At 55.9% G+C, this 14,379-nt stretch overlaps 1 protein-coding gene across 1 annotated transcript; it reads left to right on the top strand.

Annotated features, from left to right (window-relative positions):
- The first annotated feature begins 96 nt into the window (after positions 1–96).
- LOC126070692 (E3 ubiquitin-protein ligase TRIM11) lies at positions 97–14,079 on the top strand. Its single transcript, XM_049875128.1, has 6 exons — positions 97–640; positions 4,458–4,553; positions 5,369–5,599; positions 11,006–11,028; positions 11,119–11,219; positions 12,023–14,079. The coding sequence occupies exons 1-6, from the start codon at positions 233–235 to the stop codon at positions 12,565–12,567; spliced, it is 1,404 nt and encodes a 467-aa protein (XP_049731085.1). The 5' UTR covers positions 97–232; the 3' UTR covers positions 12,568–14,079.
- Positions 14,080–14,379: the final 300 nt, after the last annotated feature.

The raw sequence follows: 14,379 nt of genomic DNA, 5'->3' as shown, positions 1-14,379 counted from the left end.
CCCGTGACAGGCCTCGACCAGTCAGAGGCAAAAGCGGGTGGCTCCAAAAAAAAAAAAAAAAACCTCCCACCCAGCCGCTTCCTGCTTCCGCCGCACACTCCTCTTCCTGCCGGCGTCCGCGGGGCCCCGCGTCCTCCGCGAAGTTGCCGGCAGCCGAAGCCGCTCCCTCCAGCTCCCGGCCCGGCGCCCGGCCCCCAGCCCGGCCGCCTTCCTCTTGCGCTCCTCGGGCACCATGGCCGCCCCGGACCTGTCGGCCAACCTCCAGGAAGAGGCCACCTGCGCCATCTGCCTCGACTACTTCACCGACCCGGTGATGACCGACTGCGGCCACAACTTCTGCCGCGAGTGCATCAGCCGCTGCTGGGGCCAGCCCGAGGGGCCCTACGCGTGCCCCGAGTGCCGCGAGCTGTCCCCGCAGAGGAACCTGCGGCCCAACCGCCCGCTCGCCAAGATGGCCGAGATGGCGAGGCGCCTGCACCCGCCGTCGCCGGTCCCGCAGGGCGTGTGCGCCGCGCACCGCGAGCCGCTGGCTGCTTTCTGCGGCGACGAGCTGCGCCTGCTGTGCGCCGCCTGTGAGCGCTCCCGGGAGCACTGGGCGCACCGTGTGCGCCCACTGCAGGAGGCGGCCGATGACCTCAAGGTGGGGACCCATGGGGCGCGAGGGCGCCGGCCTGTAGAGCGTGTGTCCCGGAGGGGTCACGCGGGGCAGGAGGGTTTCAGGCAGGCACGGAGCAGGGGTGACCGCCGTCTCTGGGAAGTGCCCCAGAGCGCTGAGACCAGAGGAGGGCCGTGCGCGGGGAGACGAGAGGTGGCCGGCCCTAGGCGGCGAGGACCCTCCGCAGGAGCCCTGGAGGGAGGCCCTTTCTGAGTCATTGGAGGATTGGAGCAGGGCAGGGGCATGCGCCGATGTGCAACCCTATAACTTTCCTGCCTATTGAGAATGGGGTGGGTGCGGGGATGGGGAGAGCAGTGAGAAAGCTGCTGCTGCTGCTGCGTTCCGGGCCCCAAAGACGGTGGAAAGAGGCAGGCGGGTTCTGGAGAGGTCTAGGTCCCCGCTGCTTTGTTGAGTAGGGTACCAGGGGGTGCCTTTGCCTTCAGACTGGATGACTCAAACCCACGTTCGGCCAGAGGTTAAGTTGCTCTTGTCTTCCCGCTCCAGCATTGCCTTTCCTGAAATCCAAACAAAAGCAGGTCGTGAAGAGCCAATGGGGCCAGACCGCTGACCTTGGCCAGGGCTTGCAGCTGCCCTTGTCTAACTCACCTGCTGAAATGTTTTTTCTTGGAACCCCAGGTATTTCATACACCAGGGGTGTGTTTCAAAGTTTTTAACTGTGACATGCATTTTGCGTCCTGGCGGAATATGTATGTATGTTAAAGGGTGCGCCAAATACATAGTTTAGTCTGATATTAAAATCGGTATTTAGTCGAAGTTTTGTTACTACCATAAAACAATTCCTGAGATGCAGTAATGAGCATTTCCCTTGCTCCTAGTTTTTTGGCTGTGAAGATGGTTTAGAATCCCTGTAAGTGGTCGTATCAGGATGGATTCTAACTTGTACCAAGGTGTACAAGCCCACAAGAATGTCACATATCCTAAGTGTCAGCCCAGCACGTTTCACCCTGTCAACCGAGCTCCCAGGTTAGGGTGTGGGGTTAGGGTGCTGAAAGTCACCAGCACCTCCCAGAGGCTCCTCTCACAGACCTGATGGGAAAATGTTTCATGAAACAGTCCTTAACCCTTTTCATGCTATTGCCTAGTTTTTTTTTTTTTTTTTAAAGTTGGGGATGTCCTACCCAAGTGCTTTTACCTGCCAGCTACAGGCTGTAACTGGCAGTTTGGGAAACCCTGGGGCAGAGTTCAGACAAAGTTCCAGAAAGAGCCACCCCACTGATGGAGTCTGTCATCTCGGCAGAGCAAGTGCTGAGGAATCCCTGGCAATGTCTGACCTCCCAGGAAGGGCCCGTTCTCCCTGCCTGACCCTGTGCTGGCACCACAGACTCAGACGCAGGCTGGTTCCCACCCCAGAGAAGCAGAAAAAAAACCCAGTGTGACCCAGTGTGTGTTAGATAAAAAAGGAAATGGCCTTGGGAATCAGATTCTCTGGGGCAATGCAGGCAGGCGGCATGAAGGGACACTATCTAATCTGGGTTGAGCAGGTCAGTCCAGGTAAGAGAAAGTTTACATTCTGACCCCAGCCAGAGACATATGCACCCACAACTGAGACTTAAGGTATTAACAGTATTGGATGCATTTGGATACTGTATGTTCAATTCCGTTTTCTAGAAATGCTGTTTGTGACTCCCAGAACTGGCTAATGACCCAGAGCAGGTGGTGACTGTAGTTTGAGAAGCACTGCTGACAGGTGGCAGCCTAGAAAGGAGAATTTGGGAGATGACGGTGTGTGTGGAAGGGTGGGGGTCCGGTGACCAGACCTGTGTTCTCTAGAGGAGGCTGGCAGCAGGGTGGGGAGGGTGCCCCAAGGCTGCACATCTAGCCACCAGAGAGCGTGGGAGAGCCTGAGCTAAGGCAGTGGCAGCAGAGGCAAAAAGAAGTGGCATTAGAAAAATCCTTCGTGTGCCTGAAGTTCCTGACAGCAGGCCTGGGTCACCAGGCAGGGGGTGGTGTGCTAAACATCGGTGCCCTGTGCCCAAGCATCCTGGGTTCACATCCTGGCCCTGCCATCAGCTCCCTGTCCCGGGGGAGAGTTCCAGAACCTCCCTATACCTCTTGTCCCCTTCTGGAACTTGGCTGGATGCCTTGGGGCCTGCTGACAAGGGTCTGGGCACTGCTGGATGTGGGAGTGAGCACTAAGCCACTTGAGTCCCCATGAACATGGTTCTAGCGCTCTTGTCATAGTGACCACTGAGACCCTCCCGAGATCCAGTTCTTCCTGTGATTTTCATAACTGATACATGTGTCACCCCGTGCTGAAACTAATGGTCAGACCCTTGCAGAAAACAGTGGAATCACCAGCTCAGGCACACGTGGATCAGTCTGCTTGCTCACAGGACTCTCACCGTTCCCTTGTACGAATGAGTTGAGGGTGCTTACAACTAGGGAAGCCTAAGAATGGAACGTCAGAAGCAAGGACACACACGGATACGGACATCCTGCAGCTCGCGGAGATTCAGCGGAGCTGCTACAAGCGTAGGACATGTAGAGGGCCTGTGAATTTGGAGGAGAGATGGCTGTCTGCAGTGAGAGAGATTGCTACGGGAAGTCGGGCTTCAGCTGGGCCCTGTGAACTGACAGGGTAGGGGGCAGAGGTGAGCTTGGTGCCTTCAGCAGCCAGCTGGGAGGGGGGTCACAGAAGTTCAGAGGGGCACGTGCCCACCTTGCTGCAGGGCCCTGATTTGAGCAGGTAGAGGTAACAGCAGAGGAATCTAGCAGATGTGGTGTCATGGATTGAATTGTGTCTCCCCAAAATATGTGTCAACTTGGCTAGGCCATGATATCCAGTACTGTGTGGTTCTCTGTTTCGGGATTTTTCCTGTGTGTTATAAATCATAATCTCTGCCTGTGGTTGAAGAGAATTAGGTGGGATATATCACCCTTGCTGGGGTGTGGCCTGCACCACCTTTTATCTCTCAAGAGATGAAAGGGAAGCAAGCAGAGAGTTGGGGACCTCATACCACCAAGAAAGCAGTGCCAGGAGCAGAGCGCGTCCTTTGGACCTGGGGTTCCTGTGCAGAGAAGCTCCTCGACCAGGGAAAGATTGATGGCAAGGACCTTCCTCCAGAACTGACACAGAGAAAGCCTTTCCCTGGAGCTGATACCCTGAATTTGGGACTTCTAGCTTACTAGGCTGTGAGAGAGTAAATTTCTCTTTGTTGCAGCCATCCGCTTATGTTATTTCTGTTACAGCAGCACTTAGATGACTAAGGCAGGGGGCATAGGGCGCTGGGGTTGAGAATGGGAAAGATGTCCCATGTGAGAATGTTTGGAAGGAGAACGCTAGATTCATTGTGAATAAGGGGGGGGGGTTGGGGTTCACAGAGCTTGTGTGGTGAGAGGCTGATGCTGCCCATGATGGGGAGACCAGGGGAGAGCAGGTAAAGCTGGGGTTGTCACAGGTGGTCATGCCAATGGGAGGTATGTTACCTCCCTTGTTCTGACAAATTTTACTTTTCACCGTCACTTCTGAGCAGCACTTTCCTTTAATGTCGTTCCTGCTTGTGGTTTTTCGGACTCAGCTGCAGTTGAACAGACTTGAGTGGCTCTCTCTTGGACAACACCTGTAGGAACTTGAGTCACTCGGGACCTAGGTGGGGAGGTCAGTTGCGAATGCATGGATGTCTGGCCTGAGGATTGTCTGAGTAGAGCAGCCACAGGGACCGGGCCCAGCCTGGAGGGGGTGGGTCCTGCTGATGCAGCTGACCTGCTGCCTGCAGATTGCTAGGAAGGGGCGGAGGGTCTTGGTGCCGGTCCTCAGTCGCTGTGTGCTCTCTCCCTGCAGGGGAAGCTGGAGAAGTCGCTGGAGCATCTGCGGAAGCAAATGGAAGACGCGCTGCTGTTCCAGGCCCAGGCGGAGGAGACCTGTGCCTTGTGGCAGGCAGGTGGCTGGGTCTGCCCTGGGCTCCTGAGATCCCGGAGATGGTGGGGCGGCCGGCAGAGGCTGTGGGATGGCTCTTGGAGTGGAGGCCCCACCTCGGGACACAGGGGTCCCTGCTCACTGGACCCTCACTGTTCAAACTCCCACCCTTGGGAACCACGTAGGTAGGATTTTTCTGTGAGGTGGCATTTGCTCTTGGAACTCTGTTCATAACCTAAAACTTAGGAACCATTGCAGTCTGATAGTAGGGTGTCATTGCTATCCAAACTCTCACTGCTGAGCTTCCTCTGAATTCAGGAGCTGAAGAGAGCCAGGTAGAGATTTTGATAAAGTGCCGGTGTCCTTTGCTGTATGGATTTTTCTACTCGCTGTCCAAAACTCAGGGACCAAGAGATTGGGATAACGTGGTACCCTTGTTCTCTGAGTGCTCACCATCTCCATACAGGAGCTGCATAGATACCGAGGGAGCTCTGTGTGTGTATATGTGCCCGCGCGCGTGTGTGTGCGTGTGTGTGTGTGGCCTGTCTGAGGAGGGAGGTGTGTGAGTGTGTGTGCCCTCTCTGATGAGGGAGCTGTGTGTGTGTGTGTGGCCTGTCTGAGGAGGGAGGTGTGTGTGTGTGTGAGTGTATGTGGCCTGTCTGAGGAGGGACGCATGCATGTGGGTGGAGTTAGGTGGGGAGTGGGGAACACCTGTCTGACGAGGTGTTGTGTGTCACCTGCTGTGCAAGGCCTCACAGTGTAGGCCTTGATTGGGGTCAGGGAAGAAACCAGGGTATGGGGTGCTCCAGGCCTCAGCCGTCCTCTCCCTCCTGCAGAAGATGATTGAGAGCCAAAGGCAGAACGTCCTGGCGGAGTTTGAGCGGCTCCGGCGCTTCCTGGTGGAGGAAGAGCAGCAGCTGCTGCAGAAGCTGGAGGAGGAGGAGCTGGAGGTGCTGCCCCGGCTGCGGGAGAACGCAGCCAGGTTGGTGCAGCAGAGCGCCGCGCTCGGGGGGCTCATTGCCGAGCTGGAGGGGCGTTGCCAGCTCCCTGCGCTGGGGCTGCTGCAGGTGAGCCACCTGGTGGGGCCGCTGGGTCGGGGCGGGCCAGGAGGGAACCCGGCTCACCCGCTGGCCCTCAGTGAATGAGCCTGCACCGGGCCCTGCTTGGGGCAGGCACGGCGAGGGGTACAGCCATGATGGGCAAAGCCACACACTGGTCAGGTGAGGACCCATGAAGTGGGGTGCTGGGGTGGAGAGTGCCGTCTTTCTTTTATTTATGTATTGTGCTGTAGATGAAGGTTTACAGAGCAAATTAGTTTCTCATTAAACAATTAATACACACGCTGTTTTGTGACATTGGTTGCCAACCCCGTGATGTGTCAGCACCCTCCCCTTCTCGATCTGCGTTCCCCATTTCCATTTGTCCAGCTTTCCTGTCCCTTCCCGCCTTATCGTCCTTGCCCTTGGGCTGGTGTGCCCATTTAGTCTCATATACGTGGTAGAGCCACATGTATTATTATTTGTTTTATGGGCTTGTCTAATCTTTGGCTGAAGGTTGAACCTCAGGAGTGACTTCAGTCCTGAGTTAAAAGGGTGTCTGTGGGCCATACTCTTGGGGTTTCTCCAGCCTCAGTCAGACCAGTAAGTCTGGTCTTTTTTTCTGAGTTAGAATTTCATTCTACATTTTCCTCCAGCTCAGCCTGGGATCTTCTGTTGTGATCCATGCCAGAGCAGTCGGTGGTGGTAGTCAGCCACCATCTAGTTATGCTGCCTCGGTCTGGTGGAGGCTGTGGAGAATGCTGTCTTTCTGGTGAAGGGTGTTGTGTGGGAAAATGGAGTTAGAGTTGGCGGGAGGAGGCCGCACCTCCTGTCCAGGCCTGGGATGGGTGTTATCTTGTGGGAAGAGCCACACCCAGATGCCATACACGCCTGTCTGGGCCTTGTGCTCACCTGTAAAATGAAGGGGACGTATCCTAGCCATTTCACCACCAAAAGTCCACGTGCTAAAAAAAAAATTAGTCTTCTTCCATAGACTCAAACAAATGGCATTATTAAGTCGTGTAAATCAATACAGGAAACCCTTGTGGCATAGTGGTTAAGTGCTACGGCTGCTAACCAAAGGCCGTTTGAATCTGCCAGGCGCTCCTTGGAAACCCTGGGGCAGTTCTACTATGTCCTATAGGTTCGCTATGAGTCGGAATTGACTTGACGGCACTGGGTTTGGTTTTGGTTTTTTTGGTAAATCAGTACTTAGTCTGTCTTCACTTTCTCTAGTTCTAATCACAGACCGATGTGGTTCAGTTACTGTCTGTGTGGATCAATGGCATAGAGTGGACATTTTGCCCCATCTGTGCAGCCTGGGGGTGGGGGACATGTGATGTATTTAGGGTTTGGGGAATCTTGAGCTTGAAGTCTCCTGTTACCACTGTCCAGGGCCTTGTGTGGGACTGGCTGGCTGCGTGGTGGTGGTGGATCCAGGAATCTAGGGCCCTTTAGAAGATCAGCACCAGGGAGTCTTCCACCTTAAGGTTTGGGACCACTGGGCTTGAGACAGCGAGAAGGGAGGCAGGTGAGATGAGAGGAGAAGCATGCCCTTCTCCCTCACCTTCGTTCGCCTCTGAGTGCAGAGGAAAAGAGGAAGGAAGGCAGGCCTCCGAAACATCAGTGGGCTTCACCTCCAAAGCCCCTGTGTACTTACCCACTCTGGCCTACACCGTGGTCCTCCCCTGGACTTCCTGCCATCGGCCTCCTCCTGGTCCCAAGTGAATGTTTGTGTGCCTTTCCTGGGCCCAGACCTGCCTGGGGCTCTTTATTACTGCTTGCACCAAGTCTACACTCTGGGCGGCTCTGGGCTCTGCAGCCAGTTCTGCAGATGGTCTCCATCCTCCACCCTTGCCCATCCCTACACTGCCGCCTCTGTGTGCCTTTGGCCGGTCTCCCCAGTGGGTGGCCCTGTGGGGCCTGCTCCTCCCCTGCACTTGGGCTTTCCTTGGCAGTGCCCCCCAAGCCAGAACCCCAGGGTCTCCTTCCTCCCTGTGGGCTCTGGGTGTGCCTCCCCTGCCAGCAGGCCTGTCATCTCAGTGCCTTGGTTTTCCTGCCTGTGGAATGGGTGTGGGTGTGGCCTTCACAGGCCGTGATGAGGAGTGAGTGAGTGAATGGGTTGAAAGCTCCCAGCACAGGGCCCAGCCCACAGTAGGGGCTTTATGTGGTTGTCATGACCATTATCTGGGCCCTCATCTTGTCTGTCTGGACTTTTCACCCAGTGGATGCAGTGAATGTCTTCTCTGTATTCTGCGCTGGCACCGTGTGGCTATGAGGGCTGATGCCCTGCCTTGAGTAGCTCAGGCATGCACATTGGGGAAGGTTGCATGGTTGCTGTGGGTATGGAGAGGGTGCCTGGGGCCTCTCGGGGATGCCCCAGGGGAGGTCGCCTCGGTGGAGCCTTCAGAACTGAGCCAGTGTTTCAAGGACCGAGAGAGGCCTCCCAGCTGCTGTCCCTAGGCTTTTGAACTTGATCCAGAAACCTCTGCTGAGCCACCAAAATGGTTTGGGAACAGAGCAGACCCTCAGCAACAATCTGGAGGCAGGATGAGGGAAGAGGGCTGTTCTTGGATCCTGGAGGCACTGGGATTCGAAGTACCAGGCTGAGGGAGCCAACACAGGATGCTGATGGGGAGCTGCTCGGGAGGGAGAAGGCAGTGAGGAGAGATGTCAGACAGAGCAGGACTTTTCAGAAGATGGACCAGGCTGAAAATCGGGTCTGTCATGAAGATGTCATTTGGGGTCTCAGCCAGGTAGTCTCAGCAGGAAGGTATCTTGGCCAGCCTGCTCCTTTTTCTCTTTCAGAGCTCCCCGCTCCCTTCGGCCCCCTTCCCCCATGGCGCACATCTCTTGGTCCCTAGTTTGGTTCTGGTTCTTGGCTCCCTAGTATCCAGCCCCTCCACAGTGAACCCCTGCCTGTATCTGCCCTTGCCCAAATGATGACAGGGAGGGCTCTTCTAGCCTCCCTGACCCAGATGCCAGCATCGCCTGTTCCCGTGGGCATGCGGCTTTAGCAGAGGAGGTTGATGGATGGCAGGAGGAGGCAGGAGGCTGTCTGTGCAGGTCCATGAGATGGAGAGGGAGCCATGGGGTGGAGGCTGGATGTTCTGAGAGAAGGAGCGCCTCAGGGGCCTCCCTCCTGGGAGCAGTGGCATGTGCCGGGTGCCCAGCATGGCATCCAGGCCTTCACACGTGCTGTCTGTGGTCCTTGAGTTTATAATGAAACGAGGTCCCATGGGGCCAGACGGGCAGGCAGGAGGCCAGCAGTGCAGGAGTGAGTCAGGCAGGAGAGCTGCAGTGTGACACAGATGACACTGTGTGCCCGACTCGGACCCAGAGCTGCCCTCTATCTGCTCCGCAGCCCTCTCTGAGCCTTACTTCCTTGTCTAACTAACCCTGTCCTGACACCTGCCCCTGGCCGCCTGAGGGTAAGGCACAGCAGGACAGCAGGCCCTGGGCACTGCTGTCCGTAGGAACAGCACTTCTGGTGTGTTCACCCTTGGCCGCCTGTGTCCAGTACACGGGGTGCACGGGCCGAGACCCCGACCCTGTCTGCACACAGCCTCATGGGTGGGCCAGTGCTGTGAGCTTGGGTGGCTTCCTAGTGTCCGCCCGCTGGGTCCCAGCAGCCGCAGCAGAGTCTGGGGCCGGCTCCCATCTCCCAGCCTTGCAGTTGCAGAGTGGTTTTACTGAAAGGATGTGTGTCCACGTTGCTGCCTTGCCTGTGGTGCCCATGGTCTCTGTGGAGGGCTCTCTGTCCCCCATGTGGGGAGGGTTGGGCATGCAGGTCTTCAGTGAGTCCAGGACAGAACTGTCACCAAACCCCACAGCATAGCCTAGTCTTGTGACAACTGTAAACACCCTACCCATTCCAAATGCCCCTGGGGCAGACCCCCTCTAAAACCACCATAGGATGGGCTGTCTTAGTTACCTAGTACTGCTGTAAAAGAAATACCGCAAGTGGATGGCTTTAACAAAGAGAAATTTATTCTCTCACAGTGTACTAGACTACAAGTCCAAATTCAGGGCGCTAACTCCAGGGGAAGGCTTCCTCTGTTGGCTCTGGGGGAAGGTCCTTGTCATCAATCTTCCCCAGTCAAGGAGCTTCTCAGCACAGGGACCCCAGGTCCAAAGGACGGGCTATTTTCTTGGCTCTTGTTTGTTGGTAGTACGAGGTCCCCTTGCCTCTCTGCTTGTTTCTGTTTTATATTTCAAAGGAGATCCACTCAAGACTCAAGACATAACCTAATCTTGTAGATTGAGCCCTGCCTTGTTAACATAATTGCCTCTGATCCTGTCTCATTAAGATCATAGTGACAGAATTTACAACACATGGGAAAATCACATCAGATGACAAAATAGTGGACATTCACACAATACTGGGAATCATGGCCTCGCCAAGTTGACAGGTATTTTTGCGGGACACAGTTCAACCCATGACAGGCTTCATGCCCATCTTTTATCCGTCTGGCCAGACTCCATCAAGGCTCCACAGGCCTATCACAGTTCCTTTTCTTAGGCCTCGTGTGCCCCTTCCTGCCCAGACAGAAGTAACTTCTTCTATATGTGAAAGCCTTCCTTTTGCAGGGCACCATGGGGCTGGATAGTGTCTGGGGCTCCTGGTGTTCTCCCTCACCTTCACTCACTTGACAAATGAGTGTTGAGTCCCTGCTGTGTGCGGTCATGCTTCTGGGCACCAAAGGCGCGTCACGGGACACAGGACAAACCCCCACCTTTAAAGAGCTGACGTGCTACAGAAACAAGTAAATGCTGTCACACCAGATGCGTGTTATGGAGAGATAATATGGCCAGGGAAGGCTGTGTGAAGGGGTAGGAGGAGCAGTGTGGATGTAGGAGGTAAGAAAGGGCTGGGTGGGTGGGCCTGTGGGGCGGGGTGGGGCAGAGGACTGGGAGTCGTGAGGCCGTTGCACAGGGAGTCACGCGAGGTCACCCTGGCATTGGGTGGGGTCACATTTTGAACACAGTGGTGGCTGTGCCCTGTCTCCCCACAAGGGTGCCGTCTGAAGCCAGAGACCAGGGCGCTCAGGTTCTGTGATGACTGAGGGAGCCTGCACCGGAGCGCCCTGAGTCCTTGGAGCTGTGTGGGGACACTGCAGTCTGGGTGGGGCCTGTGGAGGCTGGGCTGCACCCCAGGAACATGCACCCCCTCCGTGCACACACCCCCTCGGTGCACACACACCCTGGAACCATCTCTCCAGTTCTCCCATCTCTAAGCAGAGACCTAGGAAGTCTCAGCCTTCTAGCCATGCTCAGGACAGGCCCAGAGCAATTTTCTGGTGCATCTGTGTTTCTGATGCCCAGGGCTTGAGGGGGCCAGGAGAGAGGGACCAGGGACCGGGTTGCAGGGAGGGACCCTTGGGACCGGGTGCCAGTGGTGGTGGTAGCACTGATGCCGCGTGTCTCTCCCCACAGGACATCAGGGATGCCCTACGCAGGTATGAGTTCCTCTGCCCCTCCCTGGGGAATCGGGCTGGGTGTGGGTGGGGGCTTGGCCATGGAGGGTGACGCCTGTGCTTCGCCCTCAGGATCCAGGATGTGAAGCTGCAGCCGCCGGAGGTGGTGCCCATGGAGCTGAGGACCGTGTGCAGGGTCCCTGGGCTGGTGGAGACCCTGCGGAGATTCCGAGGTAGGAGCTGTGGACTTCTGGCTCTGACTTCACTTTTGCCCAGGGTGTAAGGGAAGGAAGGACATGGGGGTCTGAGTGGGTGGGGCCCGGTAGCGACAGCACTGCTCATGACTCGGAGCCAGAGACTTACAGAGAACACAGGCTAGCTGGCCGTGCGCAGTGGTGCCCCGAGCCTATCTCAGGTGGGCAGGGGGCATCCGGAGGAAAGTCTGTCTTGAGTCCCCTGCAGACTGAGTGCTCGAGTCTCCTTGGTTCCTAGAGGTGAAGGCTAAAAGAAAGCAAAGCCAGGGTTTCTAGGCTGGGGTCAGGGGCGGAGAGTCAGGCCCAGAGTTTTCACCTGATGCTTTTAGGAGAGGGTCTTGAAAGATTGCATGGATGCTGGACCCCTAACCCCCATCTGGCATCCATCCAGTGTCAGAATGCCTACTTTCTTCCCAGGGTCTTCAGAGAGCTGTCCTTTCTCACTGCTGAGGGAGGGCAGCTGGGGTGTACTAATCAAAAAGTGAAGCTAAAAAGCAGTCAAGACTTTTGTGGTTATTCTGATTTGCAGCTAAACGTGGTTGGTGACATTTTTTTTTTCCCCAGTAGAGCCAAAGAGGAGGGGGAGAGCTCACTGGGAGGGTCCCCCTCCTCACCCAAAGTCCATATGGGGAAAGATTGTGAAGGTGGACAGACCTGGAAAGAAATGGATATAGGTTGTCTTGCTCCGGCTCGTTGGGAGAGGGGAAGGACAGCTTTTTCTGGGCCATGTACTGAGTACCCGTGTTTGGAGCTGCTGGAGTCACCTCGGCCTGTCTCTGCAGGGGATGTGATTCTGGATCCAGAGACTGCGAACCCAGAACTGGTGCTGTCCGAGGACCGGAGGAGCGTGCGTCGGGGTGACCTGCGGCAGGCACTGCCCGACAGCCCTGAGAGGTTCGACCCAGGCCCCTGCGTGCTGGGCCACTTGCGGTTTACCACAGGGCGCCACTACTGGGAGGTGGAGGTTGGGGAGCGGGCCAACTGGGCCCTAGGTGTGTGCAGGGAGAACGTCAACCGGAAGGAGACAGGTGAGCTGTCGGCTGGCAACGGCTTCTGGATCCTGGTCTTTCTGGGGAGCTATTACAACTCACCTGAGCGGGCCTTTGTTCCCCTCCGGGACCCGCCCCGGCGCGTGGGGATTTTTCTGGACTATGAAGCTGGACACCTCTCTTTCTACAGTGTGACCGATGGGTCACTCTTGTTTATCTTCCCCGAGACCTCCTTCTCTGGGACGCTGCGGCCCCTCTTCTCGCCTCTGTCGAGCAGCCCGACCCCTCTGACCATCTGCCGGGCAAAAGGCGGACCTGGGGATGCGCCAGTTCCCTAGCGGCATGCCTGCAGACCCCCATGTGTGCGTGATACCTCGTGGGGGCTTCGCTTTGCCTCTCACAGTCCTGTGCCCCATCTGCCTGGCTCCTTGGGAAACCTGCAGGGAAGGAAGCATGTACCTGGAGCTGATGGGCAGGATCTCGTGTGAAACATGGACTCTGATATTTCCGGAAGGTGCGCGCCAGTGTGTGAGGCACTGCCTTGACCCTCCCCATCAGGCTTTCCAGACACTTTGCTGTGAGACATCATTCACCTGTGTTTTACAGCAAGACACTCGGTCCCTGGGCAGGACTGTGCTGAGGCTTGTACAGTGTTGAGCATCCCTGCCAGACCACTCAGGGCCGACAGCCCTCGCCAACAGCCTCATCGTCACAGCCCTTGGGCCTGACCTGTGGTCCCACAGGAGCCTCACCAGCACACCGGCCATGTCGCCATGAGGGCGGGAGGCATCAAAACCTCCAGAAGCTGCTGTCCCAGCAACCTCAGGGTCGCAGCCCAACTGGCGGAGTGCCCCGCGCTTCAGAAGGACGTAGGAGGAGTCGGTCCCAAGGCTACTGGCCACTCCTGTTCTTATAAGATGAGGGGGTCGGTAAGAATCCATGACAACACTGGATGTAATTATGGTATAGCAGTTGGAGTCTTTAGGGAAGAGGTTATCTGGGAAAGCCAAAGAGCAAAAGGAAATAGGGATGGATGAAATCCTTGAACAAAGGGGCTGAGTGTGGGTACCTGTATTCAGAATGTGCAGACCACCTGGGTGCCTCCTGGTTCCCAGGTGGTAGGTCTGTGGGGTTCTGAGGCCAGACCAGGAAGCAGAGATTATACTTCACACAATGGCTTACAAACTCAGTTTTGGTTTTAGAACTGTGTGTGTCCCTGAACTTTGAGAAAGATGGCCTCGTTTTATCTTGACATATTCTTTTGCTGCATCCATCAGAAGCCAGATGCCAGTCTCTGATGGCAGTCCATCCCCGCAGCCTGAGCCCAGTGTCCTCGCCTCACCTCCCTTATTATGCCTCATCACCAGCCCTGACCTCGGGAAGGGACTTCACCTCATCATGTGCGGTTTCCTTGTTGATAGAGTGGGATGCAGTGAGGGCGACTTTGCTGGGCCAAGGTGATGACATGAGGTAATGCTCTCTGTTCAGAAACTGTTAGCCCTCATTTCCCAGGATCCTGGCTTGAACCAGGCTGGCACCAGTTTCAAAAGCAAGGTTGGGGGCTCAGAGATGCTCCAGTAATAAGAGTTAAAGTTCACTGAACCCTCCCTATACACAGGGCACTCTGCTGAGCGCTTTGCCCAGGTCCTCCCATCCGAGGATGGCCTCCCCTCTGCGCTGTCTCCTCCCTGGAGGAGGAGTGGCTGCAGAGAGCCCTGATGCGTACAGAATCCATGAGTGTGTCTTTGCTCTGAGGTTTGGGGTTTCTTCCCCCTTAAGCTTGTTTTTGTACCCTCCATTTTATTTATTGTAAGAACAGTGTTCTAACATTAAATAACTTTTAACCATTTGCCTGCAGTCCGTCCGTTGTTTTATCCCATTGTGGCGTGGAGGGCTGGCCCTGGGGAGGCTGATGCCAAGGCAAGGTGCTGGGCTGTAAAGGAGGGAGGCACAGCTCGATTCCAGTGCAGAAGCCCGGAGAAATCACAGACCGGGTGGCACTCTTCTGTGCCCCGTGCGTATTTTATACAGTTAACACAGGCGTTTTTCCTTTCCCCTCCCCACCAAAATCCTTATGACATCTCTGGTGTTGTTCCATTGTGTTTAATAGCTGTTTTGTCATTTAGTTGGTCATTTCTTCAAATCCTTTA

Source organism: Elephas maximus, chromosome 2 (genome assembly GCF_024166365.1).
Source record: "Elephas maximus indicus isolate mEleMax1 chromosome 2, mEleMax1 primary haplotype, whole genome shotgun sequence".
NCBI lineage: Eukaryota > Metazoa > Chordata > Mammalia > Proboscidea > Elephantidae > Elephas > Elephas maximus.
Note: the sequence above shows the minus strand (reverse complement) of the source record. Positions and strands in the feature narration are given on the sequence as shown.